This window comes from Vanessa atalanta, chromosome 5 (genome assembly GCF_905147765.1).
Source record: "Vanessa atalanta chromosome 5, ilVanAtal1.2, whole genome shotgun sequence".
NCBI classification, from domain to species: Eukaryota; Metazoa; Arthropoda; class Insecta; order Lepidoptera; family Nymphalidae; genus Vanessa; species Vanessa atalanta.
Window position 1 is genome coordinate 301,357 of NC_061875.1, and position 21,038 is coordinate 322,394.

At 32.8% G+C, this 21,038-nt stretch overlaps 1 protein-coding gene across 7 annotated transcripts; it reads right to left on the reverse strand.

Moving 5' to 3' along the window:
- Nucleotides 1–1,956: 1,956 nt before the first annotated feature.
- LOC125064428 (alaserpin-like) lies at nucleotides 1,957–21,038 on the reverse strand. Of its 7 annotated transcripts, none has more exons than XM_047671431.1 (10): nucleotides 20,936–21,038; nucleotides 16,142–16,233; nucleotides 15,895–16,038; nucleotides 15,315–15,518; nucleotides 15,128–15,226; nucleotides 14,896–15,036; nucleotides 14,593–14,802; nucleotides 14,186–14,330; nucleotides 6,699–6,827; nucleotides 1,957–2,168 (listed from the first exon to the last, which is right to left on the reverse strand). In XM_047671431.1, exons 1-9 carry the CDS (start codon nucleotides 20,958–20,960, stop codon nucleotides 6,709–6,711), a joined length of 1,179 nt encoding a protein of 392 aa, XP_047527387.1. In that variant the 5' UTR covers nucleotides 20,961–21,038; the 3' UTR covers nucleotides 1,957–2,168; nucleotides 6,699–6,708. The 7 variants fall into 7 exon arrangements, with proteins under 7 accessions (XP_047527387.1, XP_047527386.1, XP_047527383.1 ...); XM_047671432.1 differs by lacking the exon at nucleotides 1,957–2,168 and adding an exon at nucleotides 4,752–4,888; XM_047671430.1 differs by lacking the exon at nucleotides 6,699–6,827.

Here is a 21,038-nt window from a genome sequence, read left to right on the forward strand (position 1 = left end):
CGTGCGGCGTGGTGTTGTACTGTGCCGCTTGCCACCCGCAACCCCCGCCCCGTGGCCCGTGGCTAATTAGGTCAGTAGGGCGAGAGCCACCGTAAGGTTCGTATGCCGTCTACCCGCGCGCGCGCCTAGCGATCAATCTTACGAGTATATCTGCCGTGTGTGAGTGTGACCCGTAATAATTAGTAATTATGTATGGCTTATCAATACACAAATGCAGAGTATTTGCGAATGATAGCTTGCCGGGTGCTAGCAATTTGTACCGGGAGATGTTCCCAAATCGCTGAGTACCTACTACCAGCATAATCTTAAACGCTAATCAAAGACTACGAGACTTCAGACAGTTCCGTATTCTAACAAAGTTGAAATTAAAAATCACCAGTACTTTCGTAACTGTTAAAGTGACCCATTCGTGTTAAGTCGTAGTCGCGTAAACGTGCCGTAAGCTGTGTATCACACGAGAAGGACCTCACTTTGAAAATTTGTCAAGGTTAGTGTAGTTATGTAGCTAAATAGGTAGTTTAAAGTTTGTCGATCGTTGTAAATAAGTATGATTCCATTTTTAAATACGCCGGAAATTCCATGATAGGTAAACAGTTCATATTATTTTTTGTCACATCAATTACCTAGTCAACAAATTGGTTGTCAAAACGAGTGAAATATCTTGGTATTTTTGCCAGTCCTAAGCGAGGATTAAAGTATGGAGGGGGGATTGGATCATGCTTGTTTATCAAAGGAAGCCTGCTACCCTGTTAACCCGTGGCGGCGTTTGGACGTAGGAAAACTACCGCACGATAACTAAATGTACCTACCTACATACCTGCTTTTTGTCGACAGCGCAACTAGGATGTCCACATTACGCGTAATTAATTACATAGCTTGTGGTTAAATTTACTTAGAAGTTTATTAATATTTATGTTATATGTAGTTCTTTTTGTCATATATGATCATCAAATATCACGTCCTTAAATATCGATAGTATTCAACCAGTCATGCTGTTTTATATAGATAATATGTTATTAGTTGTTTTTAGAGGTGTGTTTTTCAAAAAAAGTATTCAAATGGTTTCGTCGTCGTCAAAAGGGCCGTCTGATACTAATGGGTCACCACCGCCCATAGACATTGGCGCTTTAAGAAATAATAACCATTCCTTACATTACACCAATACACCACCAACCTTGGGAGCTAAGATGTTATCACTTACACTTTAAACCGGAACACAACAATACTAAATATTGCTGTTTGGCGGTATAATATCTGATGAGTGGGCGGTACCTACCCAGGCGGGCTTGCACGAAGCTCTGCCACCAAGTCAATCTATCTTATACAAATGTGGTCACCAGCTCCATGACCAATAGGAAGGTGTAATATAAAGGTACTAATTGATAAATGTATATGTTAAGTTTAAATACGGTTAAGTCGTTACGATTCTACTCTAAGCTACTGTCTGCAAAATCAATATATCTTTCCCGAGTCAAGTCATTGCGTTCGTATAAAAAAACTTGCGGAATCTTTTACATTTGCCAATTAATGCACTTTAAGTTTATTTGAGCCGAGCTGCCCCAAAAGATGTGACTCTTAACCTAAGATTGCGGGTTCAAGTCCGAGCAAGTTCCACTGAGCTTCGATGATTCATGTCGTGCTTGGCGGGAAGGAAAACATCGTAAAGAACTTAACGTGTCGTATAACACTCTTCCACGTGTAATCTTCTTCTCAAAGTGTGGAGAAGGCTTTTCATTATAAAAAATAATATATTCAATAGGATTTTAGATATAATAACAAAAACGGTAGGGAAGTGTGAAGTTTTTAGTTTAATATTTAAAAATATATTTTAATTAGTTCAAAAGCATCGATGAACACGTACATGTCAATGACATGACATGACAAAAACTAAGAGTAATGCTTTCGTATTGTAATATAGCTTCACTTTATATGAAATGAAAATTAAAAACAATTTCATATGTTTAATTTTTTATTCAAATCTTCCTTTAGAACAAAAAGGATCGCAGAATGAGGATTTCATCACTAAGATACTTACCTTCTTTTTACTCAAGCATAGTAAACTCCATTGAACAAAATATTTTTTCCATTATATAAGTAAAATATGAAAGGATGGTCCGCTTCGAATTGGAGCGCGTCGAGAATCCCCGAAAGTACTCTGATGCCAAAATCTGCAAACAAACATAATTAGTAAGTAATCATATACTATAAGTATAAATTGAAATAATATACGATTGATGATGAAGCCTTTCTACAACAAGCAACAATGTGGCTTTAAAATAGTGTTTTGATTAAATGATTATTATTATTAGTGAATTTTTAATTGTACTCGTTTAGTAAGTAGATTACGAAAATCTATTCAAAATTTTAGAACTTTATATTAAAATTAAGATATCTAAAGTAAGAGTTAGGTTGGTAGAGACGCGAATGGGCCGCAAAGCCCTACCAGTTGAGTGGTACGTGTTTTTTTTTTTTATGATATAGGGGGCAAACGAGCAGGAGGCTCACCTGATGGAAAGTGATTACCACCGCCCATGGACATCTGCAACACCAGGGGGGTTACAGGTGCGTTGCCGGCCTTTAAGAAATAAGTACGCTCTTTTCTTGAAGGTTCCCAAGTCGTATCGGTTCGGAAAAACCGCCGGCGAAAGCTGGTTCCACAGAGTGGTTGTGCGAGGCAGAAAATGCCTTAAAAATCGCGCTGTTGTGGATTTACGGACATCTAAGTGGTGCGGGTGAAATTTAGAATTTTGTCGAGATGTCCGAAGTTGAAATTCAGCTGCCGGGATTAATCCAAACAATTCCTCGGAACACTCCCCGTGGAAAATTCGGTAGAAGATGTAGAGTGATCCAACATCTCTACGCAAAGCCAAAGGATCGAGCAGATCAGAAAGGGCTTGATCGTCGATAGTTCGAGCTGCTCTACGTTGGATACGGTCAAATGGAAGGAGCTGGTACTGGGAAGTACCCGCCCAGAGGTGAGAGCAGTACTCCATGTGAGGCCGAATTTGCGCCTTGTATAGTCTTAGGCGATGGGCCGACGTGAAATACTGTCTTGCCTTGCTGAGCACACCAAGCTTTTTTGATGCCAATTTGGCTTTGCCTTCCAGTTGACCGCGGAACTGAACGAGGCTCGAAACATCAACGCCAAGTATTCCGATACTAGCTGTGGCGGCTAACGGAATGTTCTCGAATCGTGGAGATACGACGAATGGTGTTTTTTTAGCGGTTACACTTTACACTTTCATCTCATTGTATTTGCCTTTGCTTTTTTGTTTATAGTCCAATGTGTCACACCAAAAGACCGTTTATACCGAGGTCCTGGGATCAAACACCGGACGAAGACAGTAAAAAATCATCATCGTCGTTACTTGAATCCATTGTGATTAAATTTATAAAAGGATGCTTTTGAAACATTTTTGCCTTTTTTGAATTTAAGTGAAACAATCCGAGAAACAGTTAACAATCTACCCACTAAACAACTTTTATACATAGATAATTTAAAAGAACACCCCATAATATGTGGATTCATATTCTTATAGACAGATGTACTTTATTGTACCTTAACAACTTGTTTGAAATAGTCCTATTTTAAATGGGGGCTGCTCTTGTGGTCTATTAACATTTTTATTGCTTAAAAAAAATGGTCCGCGGTCGGTTAAATGGCTAGTTTATAACTGATTTATCTAATTAACTATGACAAATCTGCTCTGTGATGGGTACCAAGAGAAGACGCTTTCATTTACTATTTCTGATAGCGTACAAACGAATAAATAATCACATCTAACAATCTTGTATATAAAGATCCTATTAAGTTACTTAAACTGTATTATAATGGTTTAAAGAGAATTATTTCATGTAATCCCAGAATATTATGCTACAATTGTAATGAGCTATTTGACTGGTTTTTAAAATCCATTTTATATTATTTAGTAGAGGTTAAGCAACCCAGTAAAAGCTGCTATTTTTAATTCTAGTACATATTTGCTGAATAATATCAAATTAAAAATTCCATATTTAAATAGCGGGTGAAAATGCTACTTTGACAATATGGCGCTGCAAAGGGGTTGGTGACGTCACTTGCCTGTATTGTAATCTGTGGCACATATAATCCACATATAGTAAGCAAACGAGGTTAACGAGCAAGTGACGTCATCATAAGCCCGTCCAATCAGGAGCGTTTGTGTCACGTGACAAACGTTTAAAAAAATGCATTTTTATTTATGGATTTTTGAATAAATTAATTATTATTTTCAACTTTCGTTAGTAAATAAACATTTTTAAACTCATAATATATACTGATTACAATAATTGACACTTTATTTTTCGCATTGTCAAATAGCCTATTGTTAGGAATATAAAACATGACATAACTTCAAATGCATTAATTCCATACTTTAAATATCTAACTGACGCTCAAAAAATATATATAAAGTGAGGTATTTAACTAATTTTGACTAAAATATTTTTTTAAATTGTGTAGTTGTCATAGGTTGGTTGATACTCATAGCGTGGGCGATATATTCAGATTTTATCACAATGTCTTTCTTCACCACTGAGAACCCAATGGTTGAGCTGAAAATTCAAATATCCCCTGACTAATGTACTGATTGACCACGGGATATCTGAATTCCCAGACGTTTGATATTATATAATTCTGAAAAGGACATACGAAAGAAAAGATTACATTTGATATTTTATATCGGTATTTAATTTAGATAAAATTATATAAATATACAATTTTATCGAGATAAAGTTAGATTTTATTCTTCTCGTTTTACCCCGTTAAACAGAATCATCGAATTGCTTTTGATCGCGAAGTAAAATGGTCTGTTGGCGTTGAAAACTTTCGGATATTCCTCACTTAAGCTCTCAATGTAGACTTGGAACACTGCAATACGACCGGGAAATGAAAAAGTTGTCACTAATAAGAAATGCTACTGATATCCGCCTCAACTTTGTCATATTAAACTGACACTAACATTATTGTTTCGAGTAACAAACATAATTAACATGCAATCACATGAAAATAAAATGAGAACAGAGAAATATCAAAGCCAAAACAAGACATCTGTGGCGACTTGGAAGATTTAATAAAAATGTATTAAAATTACTTTGATTAATCTTATTTAAAGGTCAGGTAAATATGGCGGATATCAGATGTTATACGTTTTTTTTATTTAAGGAAATATTTCGAATGATTTGTGATTCTTTATTTTTATGTTGCGATTTGTTTTGATATTCGCTTGATTTATTTTCGATGTTTTGATTTATCTGCGGTTTGATTTTGCCGTTAAGTGAAGTTGTGATTTTGTAGTAATGATTTGGCATTTTAAAAATTAGTTATAAATGCGGAAACACAGGCTATAACTTCCAGTAAGCCTGGACAAAGCCTTTGTCGTACGGTCTCGCTTGAAAGTTCGGGCAGTATGTTTCGGTGGTAGCAAGACACACTTCAAAGGACTTGTCTGTTTCCAATATTGCAATGATTTCGTATTGAAGCAATATTTAATTTATAAAGAATTAAATTGTTTTCAAGGGCGTGTTTGTCATTTTTCTACCACCCACGATGCTCGGGGATCCCATACGCTCCCACAAATAAGAATGAGATGTCTCCGCCGACCGACCCCGACGCGAAATTTATTCATTTCTTTAAATCGTGGTCATATTATAATGCTCTATTTTTTATATATTATGCCAAAATATGTGAATTAAATAAAATATTTTTATTATATTTAATTATTTAATTTAATTTATCAAACATGTTAACTTTTGATATCCTGACGATTCTAGTTCCAGACTAATAATTATATTATCAAATAAAATATTTTAAATACCTATCATTGTTATAAATAATAATTAAACTCATATATACAAACTAGGAATTGAGTTACTAAGTACTATATTCGCGGGAAGATTACGTGATTGTTCATAAAGCTGTGTATTTGCATTTAAATTATTATTTAGATACTACAGAAACGGTTCACATCAAATGCATTTATATTATGGATCAATGTAAAAGTCAGTGAGTATTATCGATTTATACCATTCAAATTACGAAAACAATTTAAAAAATTACGGCTTAAACATTTTTTAATTTGAAAAAAAATCCTCGTAAAGAAAAACGACATAAATTATTTATTATTATTCATCACATAATCTACCACCAAACAGCATAGTATTATTGTGGTTTGGTTTGAGAATGAGTGAGTCAGTGTAATTACAGTTAAACGTGATATAACATCTTGGTTGCTAAGGTTGGTGACGTTTTATTTCCTATATTCTAATGTTTTTGGGAGATGCTAACCATTTATCATCAAGTGGACCATTTGCACGCCCAACTACAATTTTTTAAACTGGTGTTGAATAGTATGCTTGAAGCTGATAAAAAAAAAACAATTAAGGATACTAAAACAATCGAACATCATCAGAAGTCAATTTTACTAGTTTCAACTGTGAAATTACGCCACAAACATGCTTACATAATTATACATTATCATTTAAATAGAACCGCGTACATTTAGCGACCTATTTAAGCGATAAAGCGGTTGCGACATGGTGAAAAGTTAACTTTATCCCTGTTTAGTTTCCCTCTCACCCAGGGTCAAAGTTAACCGCAAGCACGATTCCTATGTGTTATTTAAAAAAGAAGTTAAAAGCGAAAGGTGTTAAAATATATCACTCTGGCTTACTATATGTACCTTTACATTACTAAGGATGATAAATTCCATTGAACAAGATATTTTTCCCGCTGTATAAGTAGAATGCGAATGGATGGTCCGCTACAAAACGTAGAGTAGTAATCACCGCCAAATACGTAACGCCGAATACTGTAACGTTATAATAACATATTATGAACTGTATCGTTGATTACAATTTTAAAACTTTAACACAAGAAAATCGACGATTAAGCTTGTTTGTATATACTAATGTTAACTAACTTTTCATTTAAATTGTTATAATACAGAGTACGGGCAATTAAAGTATCCCCCGTATTTTACTTAGTGGTAGGACTTTAGTTTATCTCGTCCGGGTAAACACCAACCACTTATCACCTATTCTATCAATAAATAGTGGTAATTAGTGTAGTTGTGGTCCGGAGTGAGCCAGTGATACTACAGGCACGAGGAACTATTTTATTTATTTCTTCATAAAACTTCGTTTCTTTGTTTAGTTAATCTTATGCCTGTACTTGTTACCGACTTTAGATATTTAATTGTTTTAATAAATCACAAAATTTAGTCTACAAATATTTTAGTGTCTCAATTGATTATTTCCGATTAGATTAAAATATTTATTTTGATTAATAATATGGTTTTTATTTTGACTCGAAATTGAACTTGTAATAAAAGTCGGGAAACCAGTCATTCGTTTGCTAGATAACGTGCAAGAAAGGTATACTAGCAAATAATTATTAAGTAAAATTAAAATTAATAAGTATCTTTAATTAAAAACAAAGCGTCGTGCTCAAAGTAAAGTGTAATAGTGAAAAATAGCGCGTTGTCTAGTTTGTTTCACTAAGATATTTTTTTTTGGCTTCTATTTGTGCCAAAACAGGCACAGATTATTTCGCCAATGTCACGTGCGAGAAGACACGATAGAGATTGATCGGTGCGGTCGAGATTACAGTTGACTAAGATAATAAGAAATGGCCCTAACATATTTATCTGCCATGTCAATGTCAATGACAATAATCTAAACGGAGACCAAACATCCGCTTTCTATACTAAAAACCGATCGTTGTTGTATTGCGATTAACGTACATACATATGAAATCTTGCTGATGCTTCTGAATCATATCTTGCACATAATTCTATACTCGAGCAAAACGAATCGTTCATTGAATAATCTAACCGGTTACATATATTATTATTACGTTTGATATCGAAACAGGTCACTGAAATCATGCCAGTTAATTGAGACTAAAAATTTGTACTAAGATTATAAAAAATTAGCTCGATTGCTTCTCAGTTAATACTTTAGTTGAATATATTTATCTTTATTTAAAACATCCAATCCATCGTGTTTTATGAATATTTATTGATATATTTTGATAAACTAAAACGGAATTTGATAATAAAAGATTTATTTCAGTATTTAACATCGTGTAATATGTTCTAAAGATGGCGTAAAATAAAACAATGTTTAATAATTATAATAATGTTTTATAATTTAATTTAATATGTATATTCACAAGGAAAGTTATTGATTATGACGTGTTTATTCTTCTCGTTTTATTCCGTTAAAGAGAGTCATTGAATTAGTTCTAATTGCAAAGTAAAACGGTCTGTCAGCTTTGAATACTGGAGGTTCGATCGGGTCAATCACTATGCTAGCACCAACAATTCCAATTACTGAAATAAATAAATTGAAATTACGTAATTAGTAATGTATGTAGACGTTCACAACAAAGAGGTACTATTATAATTGCTGATTTCTGTAACTTTTAAGGGGAAACGAGTATGGTGATGGTATGTGGGTTCCTAATCTGTAAGACATTGTTTTTTTTTTGGAAATTTAAACTTACTATATTGTTTACAAGATGCCAGTCAATTGATTTAGGTGTATATGTTACACTGGCTGACTCACACTTTAAATAGGAATAAAGAATTTGTTGATAACTTTTATGACGTTTTTAATTAAATCTGTCTAAACCTAATTGCTTGGTAAATAAATATTTTTAGAAAAAGATTAAAGGCGTGTTTATTAAAATATTTGCATAGGAAAGGGTTTTTGACACAATTTTTAAGACTTAAAATTGTGCAATAAATACTTTTTGAATATATTTTAACATTATATATATTTCGTTAATTATTTTTTTTTTGCTGCCATTATCGAACTAACTCCTTAATTATTATTTGAGTTCTAAATTTTCGGATAACCTTTTCGCCAAAATTCAAACCGCCATATTTTTATGAATTCATAATGAACATCATATTTTTTACAACACAACGGGTTTTGTCATATCAGTTCAAGATCAACGTTATTTATTTAAGTTTACCTGGTCAGTATTTCGGTCGTTGAATTGTGAAATTCAAATAAGATCCTTATATATAAAACTAGATACTTTTTGAGGGTAATACATCTTGGGAAAAATTTTAAGTAAAAATTTTAACGTTAAAACGATTAATTCATATGAACATAATAATACTTAAGAGCCTTTTCATGAAGGGCATAGAGCGTCACGATAGCCTATCAGACGTGTACGGGTCATATACTTTCGTTGGATATTGAAGATTATATTCTATCGAGATGAGAGGTGGTTGTTGATGATGTTGCTATAATTAATTAAAAATGGGGATGGAGATCACTTTTCCTCGTGACATGACATGACATGAAATTAGATGATATGGTATGCGGGCAGCGAATATCTTATATCAAAGCAGACGGACAACACGGCCCGTCACACCCTGATTGAGTGTGCGGCGTGGGGGCCTCAGCGCCATTCCCTGGTGGCCATTGTAAGCGGACACCTCTCGCTTTCGAGCGTGATAAACGCTATGACCAATAGCGGGAGTTCCTAGAAGGAAATGGTCTTGTTCTGGAGGCCGCAGAGCGGGAGCGTGAGAACAGTCCTGCCGAGCCGTTTCGCCGAATAAGACTGGGGAGAAGGCTTCATCGCTATTGACACCTTCTCCTCCACCTTAAATCTCGCCGGGGCTAGGGGGCCACTGTACGCCGGAAATCCCCTAGGATTTGGAGGCTGCAGAGTTGGGCCTACCGTCAGGACGTGACGGTAGTATGCGCAAACGATCCCGTGACGTCTCCCGAAAAGACGGAGTGGGTACCGTTGGTTTTATAGTAGGTATACCGGCGCTTTCAGCGCCGGCGAGCGGCGAGATTGGTATGTAGATACCCTATATATACCCACATCATGTGGGGGAAACGCGAAATGCGTTTTTCCAGCGAAAAAAAGGCAAACGGACAAACCGGAGTTACGGGACTACATAGGGCTTTAGTTGTCACGAATCCTACATAATTCGGTATCCTTTAGATGCAGGGTATACTTTTAGATTTATCAAGGGAAAAGAAGAAAGATTATTATTATTTAAGTATCTCAACTTTTAAAAAAATTAACTTTCAAAGATACTGATAAAATTACTAAATTCCACTTAATCTTATAACATTTGTAAATGAAATGGTATGTTTTTATTAATAATAACAAGAAATGGGCTTTTTGATTTATTAAGAAATTCAAACATTTAATTTATTTTTTATATATACCTATTATAAGACCTTATATAATATGTTTTAAATATAATATTTAAATTAAAAAAATATATGTAAAATTATATCATCGATAAGAAGGAATTTATTTAAGCTTGGTACAGTACTCCATTAAATATGGTGAATGAGTTCGCTTTGATTGCAAAGTAGAATGGTCTGTCGGCGTTAAAAACTAAAGCATATTCCTCACTGATACTGTCAATGACGGCGTAAAACGCTGAAATGAAAACAAGAAATCAAATAAAATATTACGTATAAACTTAAAGCTTGTAAATGGCCCACTGCTGGGCTAAAGCGTCGTCTCCTATACATATTCCACCACGTTGCGAAGCATGCGCAAGGCTTGGTAGGTAAACATGTGGTAATCACGTCTATGCACGTTTGCTCACGATTTTTTCTATCAATACCGAGAATGAGGTCTATAATCGATAAATTCAAATGAACGTAAAAATAATTGGGGCTTAAACGGTTTCGATCTTTGGCTAAAATTCACGTAACGACTGGACGATCTCGGTTCTCAAATATATGACAATAAAAAAAATCTATCAATAAAAAAACTTTTTATTAAATAAGCATTTACACACATACATTACAGTGGCGAAAAGATAGTTTTTTTTTTTTTAACAAATATGTAAACAACATACAGACATGATAATTTAAATAAATTATGGAACTTTGTTCAAATTGCATAAACACAGATAACTAATATATTTAAGCTTGCTAAATAGAAGAATTCGATATGTTACAATTTAATTGCAGTTCTTTATTACATTTAAATGAAAAATCAACGAGGTAAATACTAAAATAATAGTAGTTTAGACACCGTGTAGTACTCCGTTGAATAGAGTTAAAGATTTGGATTTCACTGCAAAGTAAAATGGCCTATCAGCCATGAAAAGTTGATAGAATTTAGGTAAAATTGCCGAAGTAGCGTAGCTTATGCCGAAAACTGAAAAGAGTATCAAAAAGCATAATATTAGACAATTTAGAAGAAGAGAAAATCGGAGACACGATTCAAATATTTTGCACGAAAGGAAATTAGTTTTGTTTTGTTATGTGTTATTTTTATTTAAAATAATAAAATTTGTCCAAACAGGCAAATGGAAAGTCATTATATGGCTTATTTTTTTAATATTTGAAACTAAGAGAGGACACATAACGCGGTTAATAATTATGTGCTTTTGTATTCAATTTTTTCTGAAGTCTATTTGGAAATCAGACGACCCCAGTATCAATGAGATGGTAAATGGCCACCTTCGATCAGAGGCATTGGCATTGCACGAAGTATAAATCACTACTAACACTTTAAATACGATATAAAATGTTGTATCCCTCGCGCCTGTAATAAAATCTCCACACTCAGTCGTGAGCCAAAGTAGATCGATAGATAAACGTGATCTTCAGCGGTAAGGTAATTGTACATTTACTGGTGGACACCCACCAAGGGATTTTATAACAGATTGCAATTGTTATAAATCCGTGGTCAAAGTCTCAATAGTAATGAATATTAAATACTATTCGAATTGAAACGATGCTAAGAGACTGGCTGTAAGTATCTATATTGTCGGACTACGAAGTCCGACAATATAGATATAAAATTAAAAACGAGCGAGTCTAACACTAGTCGCATAAATGATGTGTAACATCTGACATATCTCCGTCATAATAATCAACAATAACATTATAATATCCTCTCGGAAAATGGGTTGATATCATCGGACGGTCAACCGCAGCACCGCGCGTTCATTGGTCAAATCAAATTGCGCGCTTTCCTACAGTTACACGCTTCCGTCCCTTTTTACAAAATCTCGCTAATAGATTGCAGGAAATAGGTCTGACATGGAAATAGATCAAGAATGTATGATTTACTATTAATTTTATTATTATATTTAAAAGAAAACCGTGGGATATTAATATCAACTAAATCAAAATATACTAAAATCTCTGGAAATATGGTACGTATCTACATTGTTTTTCGTAAATTAATCAAGGAACGAATATTTTTGATGTAAGTGGGAAATTTCGTGTTTTCACTTATCACGTTTATCTTTTTTATAATATAGTTTGGTAGACAGCCAAATGGGGAGAGGGGGCTGATGGGGCCTGGAGTGGTCAACACCACACATTGATATTAGCTCTGTGAGAAATATTAAACATTTCTTAGATTGCCAATGTGCTATCAAGCTTCAGAACATATGATACATATATAGACATGTCCCTTGTGCCTGTAGTTACACTGGCTCACCCACTCGACAACAGCACTAAGTATGGCTGTTGGGCGTTAGAATATCTGATGAGTGCTTAATACCGTCGTAATTATTTGGGTTTTTTGGACAAAAATATTTGACGCTAAATATGATATTTTAACACTAATGATGTTAAATCATCATAATTCGTTGTTTTCTGATAACTTTAATGAGTTAGTTATGTTTATTAATGTTAACAGTACAATAATGAAAATACTGTTACCACAAATAGTTCTCTATTTGTGGTAATCATTTACCTATGTTTATCTAAAATAGAAAATGACGTATTATTGATCCATTCATCTAAAACATTTTTAGCATAGTTTCGCAAAATTTTATTGCACTTATGAAAATTAAATTGTGTTCATTGGTTTTACAAATCAAGCAATGAGATCTGCTTTCCCCCTTTAATAGTCAAAATAGACTTTAAAATTACAGGATATGAAATATAAAAAAAAAAAATTAAGAAGTCGAAAATTTTATTTAATTTAAAAAAGTAAATTTTATTTAATTTACTAATCAGAATTGTTTATTATGATGTAGATTAAATAAACACAACATAGGTCGTTTACTAGAAAGTGTTTAATTAGTACTACAGGTTCGTTCTAATGAGAATTGAATTCTACAACTTGATATTGTAATTCCTAATATCTCATACGGATATATTGGTCAAGGTTTTGATTGTTATTTAAGTGAATATTTCATTAAAACCGTTTTCTGTTCTGATAATTTATTAAAATCAAGCAAATGAAAATGCTAATAAGTATTTTAACATTAATCAGAGCAGATTTTATTTAGCAGGCCATCTCGTGATACCTTTGTTGATGTTCAACAGTAGCCAAGTTGAGACAACACTCTGAACATTTGTACAATTATGAACACCTCACAATAACATACGACATTTTTCAATACACGTTCACATTCATCTTATCATTATTTACGAGTTGTTTTTATTGTTTTGTAACAATAGATTCATTACATGTTTTAAACAAGGTAATCAACCAAACACTTCAATTTGTTTCTTTAAATAAATCAATATTTAAATTGACACATAGTAATTAATTTTTATTGAATATCCTTATGGAGGCGGTATTATTTAAGTTTCATACCAAGCCATCACGGTTGTCTTCTTACAAACATACTGGCCAGGCTTATTGTTAGTAAAAATTCCAGTATGTAGACTGACACATATTATCATCACCACATACAGACATTGGACATTGGCACTGTATGAAATATTAAACGATTCCCTACATCGTCACTGGGTCACCAACCTTGGAAACTAAGATATTATATCCCTTGTGTCTGTAGTTACACTGGTTGCACAAAGCCCTATCAATAAGAAAAATACCAAACTTCTATAGTACCAACTCGTTTGAATTAACTAAAACTGCGATGTTTATGGTATAATTACCGTGAACCGTGTCCTTTATAAACCATGATTAATATAAAGTAGTTTCTTTTATTTTTGCCTTTAGAAATCTTTTAGAAATCACAATCAATGAAGGCCTTTTTAGTATCTTTATTTAGATCTCTCTATACTTTTAATTAATTTATTTTTTCTGTTTCCTACTAATTTAAAACATTCACATTGTTTAAAGTGTAGTTTAAGACACGTAACAAAAAATAATAATTAGCTTTTTACCTTAAATCGGCTTAATCGTCGATGATCAGATCAGTTATATTTCACGAAAGAAAAATGTACTTTCACTTACCGTTTGCAGCGGCTGCTTCAGCACCTTCTTCGTTAATTTCAATAAAGGCTTTTTGTAAAGCTGAATCTATGTATAGATTACTGTTATGTTTCAAAAGGTTGTCTAATCTGGCATTCTTTGGAGAAAACAATCTCTGAATTTCCATCTGAAAAAAAAATTACCAATTTAAAATTGTAACAAGGTCTTACACACCTTACACACCAAAGATTTGGCGTGGAGGAATCAAGATTGGAAGTGAAGATGAGACGAGTCTCTCACCTCTCCTGGGGTTGTACTCCAATAGTCGTGGAGCACAAAACCTCCATTTAGTTATATCATAACAATCCCGAAGCGTTCAGAGGACGACTATTGCAGGGGGTTATAAAAATAAAAATGTCTCCTTATTCATTAATATGTTTTTTACTGACCTTCTGAAGAATGTCTTTGAGATCCGTGGTAGTTTCGATCTTAAACTTAGGGAGGTAAACTTCAATATCTATTTCATGCATATTACTCATTGCTTTGTCGAGTGCTGTTGGATCTCTTAGCTTTTCTGCCAACTCGTCAATGCCATCTACTTCACGAGGTAACACAAAAACGCAAGATGCTTCATCTCCTTCATAAGGAATTTCAAGAATCTGTAATGTTAAAATTAAAATTAAATTATGTAGTCAAAAACTGGAAAAACTTGCCACGTAGTCAAAAAAAAACAATGAAAATATTAAACTCACTTGTGCGTTCAGCTCCTTGCTTTCTGTATAATTATAAGTATCTTTGTTGTACATGGTAGGGACTTTGATCACTTTGTTTTTAGTTACATGGAAATCTTTATCTCTAGTTGCATATGTTTGGAAGGGAATTTTCCAAGTACCCTAAAAAGAAAATGTAATTTAAGAGACCAAATAAATGTTTACAGTACAGGCCAATCTTGTCGTCATAGTGTGACTTAGTGAAAAAGTATACCTTGAAGTAAATGGCGTTGACCAATAGAGCTTTCGTATCAGGTGTTAAAGCGTCTGGGTCTACTAAATCTTTGATGCGATGATTTGTTTGATCTTCTACCTATAATTATAATTGTGATTAATCGATCGTGTTAAGTAACGTATTCATTTTTTGTCAACTATTTTAATTATATAAATCCAAAAAATACCCAAGCATTGACTTCGGCAGCAACTTCTGCATTCTTGCTAAAGTCGACATTTTTAACCTCAGAACCAAAAGTATCTCTCGAGACAGCAGCAAACTCATTATTCAATTCATAATTTTGAGCAACGTAAATTTTACTAGCTGTTTGCAGTGTCACTCCTTTCGTTGACCTCAGTTTTGAATTAGCGGAGCTAAAAGCAGCTTTGGTCTAAAAAATAAAATATGTGTGTAATAAAATTGAAAATTTCTATTATAGATTAAGATAGTATACTTATATTAGTATATATAGAGTAACTACTGAGTTTCTTGCCGGTTCTTTTCGGTAGAATCTACATTCCAAACCAGTGGTAGCTTTACTTTAAATAGTTTGTTAAATGACGATTCAAAAGTGCTTGTAAAAGCCTACTTGAATAAAGTATATTTTGATTTTGTATTAGATATTCAAAAAGGTGCTGCCTTAAAATTCCGTGGCACGATTCGTTTTACAAATACAAAAAGACGAATTAAAATCAAAACTTCATTAACAAAATATTTTGTTACTTGCTTATTAAAAAAATATTTTAAAGCAGTACCAGTTTACTCACCACGTTATCATTAGGCATTCCGATAGCATTAAGAAGTTCATCGTGCGATTCACCGACTGAAGCTAGAGCCAGCTGCGCAAGAGGCGGCATAACAGAGTACGCCGATAGAACAATGCTTTTCTCTTTATTAGCGTTTGCTACTTCCTGAATGATAAAAAAGTATATATAGTAATGGAATATGGATATATTAAGGCTAATTTAATTTAATGTTTTGCGGATATCGTTATTAAAGATATTCTTAACTTACATTGAACATTTTCGCCGTAAATTTATTGTTGCCATCTTGAAGGATTTGGTCCACATCTTGCTCTGCCATCGCTGAGACGGCGATGGATAGAACTGAAAGTTATCGAATTAACTTAAATAAACAATTCAATTCAAGTAAAAAATCGTTTATATTAAAAAAGGGGCTTGTGTCGCATTTTTTTGTAGCACCTTTACGCCACACTTTTTTGGTAAACGAATAACAATTGTCCTTCCTAAATTCTAATAAAAAATATTAGAATTTGAATTGTTTTTTTTTATTATATATAAAAAAATATATGTATATAACTACAATAACATTTAAACGAGTGTATTATCGAATGATACGTGTTATCAGAATATTTATATTGTGTTTATGAGTGTTTCCCGATAATGCCAAACCAACTGTTAGTCGATAGTGTTTTAGTTACAATGATTTATATATTTCTTATGTTAAGATACTTATTGATTTTTTACTGTATGATTGTATATATTTGCCCATGGAAACTGGTTAGACAGACACAACGACCGTTAAATAGTCGTTTTTATGGTATGTGCTTCTCCTGGCACTGGATCACGAACCATTTAAACCAAAATGTAACTAAATTTAAAATCGCCGCAGAAATCGTATTATATCAGAAATTGACATGCATTGTATAGAGTTAAGACAATGGCGTAGTAAGAAAAATTAACCATTCCTTGTTAAGTTGGCTCACTCACCCTTCAAACCGGAACACTACAAAACTGAGTATTGCTGATTGGTGCAGAATAGGTGATGAGTGAGCGAAACCTACCTAGATAGGCTTGCAGTAAGCTGATTTTTGTCCTAGTGATTAAGGGACGACAGCTGCACATAAAAATCGTTTATAGTCTAATTTTGAAGTGCTCCAGAAGATATACATATATCTAAATATTCCATACGATCTGCTTATTATTTTGTATAGTTATGCCCTACAAACACTTCTTCATTAGTATATATTTGGGTATTACAAAACGATTCCACTTAATCACTCATATCCACTTTAATTTTACTTTTAATGTTCCCATAACGACTTCATCGACGTTAATTCAATATCAAAGTTACTCTTCCTATGACTGAAGTAAGCGGCAGATTTATGTATTATGAACGCGTGTACACTGAACTATTTCCGGTCCCCATCGGATTATGACGACGGGATAGAGAATCTACCTGTATGTGCGCACACATTTGTGCACTGGAATATGTGCTATTGATTAGTCTCGCATGCGATTGGCCGCATTGATTGAATTCGACCAAACGACATCAACATTGTATTAATAAAATTATTTATTGACTAGCTGTACCCGCGACTTCGTACGCGTTTGAATTTAACAAAAAAGTAATTGATGTAGCCTAAGGTATTCCTTATTACATCAGCTATTAGCCAGTGAAAGTTCCGTTAAAATCAGTCCAGCCGTTCCAGAGATTAGCCAGAATATACAGACAGAGAAATAAAAAAAAATGTTATTTTGGTATATGTACCGTGTATACATACATATAAAAACAGACACTCCTATTTTATTTTATGTATAGATAGCTATGACGTAAGATTGGGAAAACAATATGTGATTTAAAATGAGCGAGATAGAGGACAATTTAACTATGTTGAATAATTTTGCTCTATCTAACAAATACAATAAACATAACCCTAGTAAATAATGTTGTTATATTAAAGAAAATGACTATAGTGTCGTTATTCATTGACACACACATCTTATTGTGTTGGTTTATTAATTATTGTAGCATAAATTTAATTAACTTCAATTACCGTTTGTTAGACATATACACCATTGTCTTATCAGCGATGTGTTATTTATTTACTTCCGAGGTACTTCAAGTTACATTAACGAGACGATTTTAAATAAATTACAATAAGCACTAAAACTCAAGAGATTACATACAGAAAACTACATAAATAAACACTTAACTTATAAACAATGATGTGAATGATTATTGATAATTTCGTTTATTGTGTAGCTAGACGGACGTGCAAACAGGCTACCTGATGGTGAGTGGTCACCCCAAAACATCCATTGATGTTTATGACATTCAAGAATAATCTTCTATGTCCTATTCCACGATTTAATCGACTTCTAAAGTAGATTATTAAAATCACCTTAAGTTCTAGCTTTTTAGTTTAGAAAGTGTTTTAGTAGTAAGCATTCAAATAGAAAAAAAAAAGATTTGCATTAATGAGAATTCTACTGAAGACAATATATCTATTGATATATTTAATGCTACTTGTTTACCGCGGCTTCGCTTGCTCTTAATGGGTTGGTCGTTAGGTATTAAGCATATGAAGTATGTCTGTGTCCTTCAACATTCACAGCCTTTAAATTTCCCACTGCTGGTTTAAGTCCTCATCTCCCTTTAAGGAGAAGGTTTGGAGCATATTCCACCACGTTGCTCCAATGCGGGTTGGTGTAATACACATGTGGCAGAATTTCGTTGAAATTAGACACTTGCAGGTTTCCTCACGATGTTTTTCCTCAACGCCGGGCACGAGATGAATTATAAAGCACATGAAAATTCAGAGATGCTTGTCTGAGTTTGAACCAGCAAACATCGCTTAAGATGCAAGTGTTCTTACCACTGGGACATCACGGCTGTTTCCTTGCTTGTAGTTCAATCTTGCTTCTTACTTGGTTTGGCCGTAAAAGAGTAACAGACAGAAAGAGTTACTTTTTCATTTATAATATTAGTCGAGTTAGAGCTTAGTCCACCACGTTGATTTGCAACAGGTCACTATCCATGCAAATACGTACAAATATTCTAAACATATTACTAACTTTACCATCCGGAACGATAAATAATGAGCACAAAATACATCTCGTTTAAAATCAAACCCGCAACCTTCGGTTGAGACACCAAGTCATCCCGACTCTTAAAATAAATACACTATGTATAAATATATATGAAGTGCATTAGACCGATTGTATTATACCGGCGGTTGTAAAACCTGTTTAGAAATATAATAATAAAACTTGATTTTAACTGTACGAGAATATTAACGTGTGTTAGGGTTGTCAATTAAATGTTCAAGTAATTTAATATATATTTTATGTCCTTACTATAGAAATATACTATAAGAATCTTATGTTTTGAGTCTTTACAGTATAAATAATGTTATATTTATAATGGCAAAATATATATAATGACATGTAAGATTGGAATAAGTATACGTAATGAGTAAAAATATTTGTATGTATATCTATATTTGTATATAATATAGATTTAAAGAACGTATACGACTTAATAAAATTAAATATTAAAATTTGAAAAGGTTGCTCAGTAATTAACTTTCAAGAAAATGTAACGCTTATAACTTTATCACGTTTGACCACATCAGCGCCAATTAACAAGAAAAATACAATGGATAACAATATGAACCGAATAAAAGTGTTTCTTAAAATATTGAGTTCGATAAATAATTTTAGATCCAATTTAATTTTGAATTTATTTATTACTGGCAACCCTAAGTTTTCGATGTGTGGGTATTTCCATCGGCATTGTATACATGCGGACGGACTGTTTATGTTTGTTAAGATGATGTAATATATATATATATATATATATATATATATATATATATATATAATTGATTTTTGTTGCTATCTCGAATGTAAACTGCATAAGAAATTAAATTTTTGTTTTATGATTTAAAGTTTAACTTTTTCTCTATATTTATGACGCCACACAACTGTCATAAAACTATAATATCTATAATATAAATTGCCATTTATATTGGAACTGTAGGACAAATTTACCATTCCTTACACCGCTTAAGTGTTGCCACGCCTTGGACAAATTATTCTTTAAGCAGTAAAAAACATTAAAATTTATTTTTTGGTCGTTGAATAAATTCTGAATGATTGGAACCTAGCCAGAAGATTGCACGAAGTCATGTCACCAAAAATATTTACTTTTAAGTGTTTGTGTAATTTAACAATAGTATCATATTATTATTTATGAGTTCATATTATTGCTATGATAACTAATGGTAAACCTAATCTATCAAATTGGCTTTACCACTATATTCAATTAAATATTAACTTAATATAAAAACACTTGTTCAAATACAATGACAATAACTAAAACTATTTTGAAATTAGTGTTTGAATACAATTCTCTATATGACGTGAGTTAACTTTGTATTATTTTTGAGCAAATTCCGCACAGACGGAGTACAGAAAGCTAATCTATCTACAAAATATGAATTACAAATACAATATATTAAATAAAATGCAATATTCATAGTTTACGTTCATATTAAAACCACGTCATGTCAAAGTTAAAAAGAAATGTCGCTTTGACATTTCAGTTTTTTTTATTTTTGAAAATGACAAGGTATCGTTCAGTTGAGCCTAATAATTTCTACACTTCGAATCTATATTATTATTATTAGCACTGAATTGCGACAAATGGTCTCCCACTCATGTTATTAAATAAATGGTTTTGTATTTTATGAATATATGTGATTGCAATTTAAATGTTACTATGAATTATTAAAATAATTTATATGTAGACAATGTTTATAAGCTCAATAATAAATTCAATGTCAAGCTCGGGGTCAAGGGCGATCGTTTTATATATCTTTCTTATGTATGATAATTTTAATGACTTGTTGTGAATGTAAATATACATGTAAATATGTAATAAATAATGAGTAACTTTATATTTATAAATCAAAGCAGTGGTTTAGGTTAAAATAATTTAGGTTGTCGAATAAAATAGTATTTTATTTTTATGTAAATATTAATTTTTGGAATTAATACTTACAACATATGCATAATAGTAACTTCATGATGGACGTCGCGCGTGGTTGACGAGCACTCACTGACTACTTCTGCCGAAGGTCGTGGTCTTTTAAATACTTCACAGA

Excerpts from the sequence above, each read along its gene's own strand:
- LOC125064428 (XM_047671425.1), bottom strand. The coding sequence starts at position 20,960 with ATGAAGTTACTATTATGCATATGTT. Across the intron at positions 16,234-20,935 it reads GTTACTATTATGCATATGTT|TTCTATCCATCGCCGTCTCA; the intron begins GTAAGTATTAAT and ends GATAACTTTCAG. Across the intron at positions 8,352-14,185 it reads TGAAGCAGCCGCTGCAAACG|TAATTGGAATTGTTGGTGCT; the intron begins GTAAGTGAAAGT and ends TATTTATTTCAG.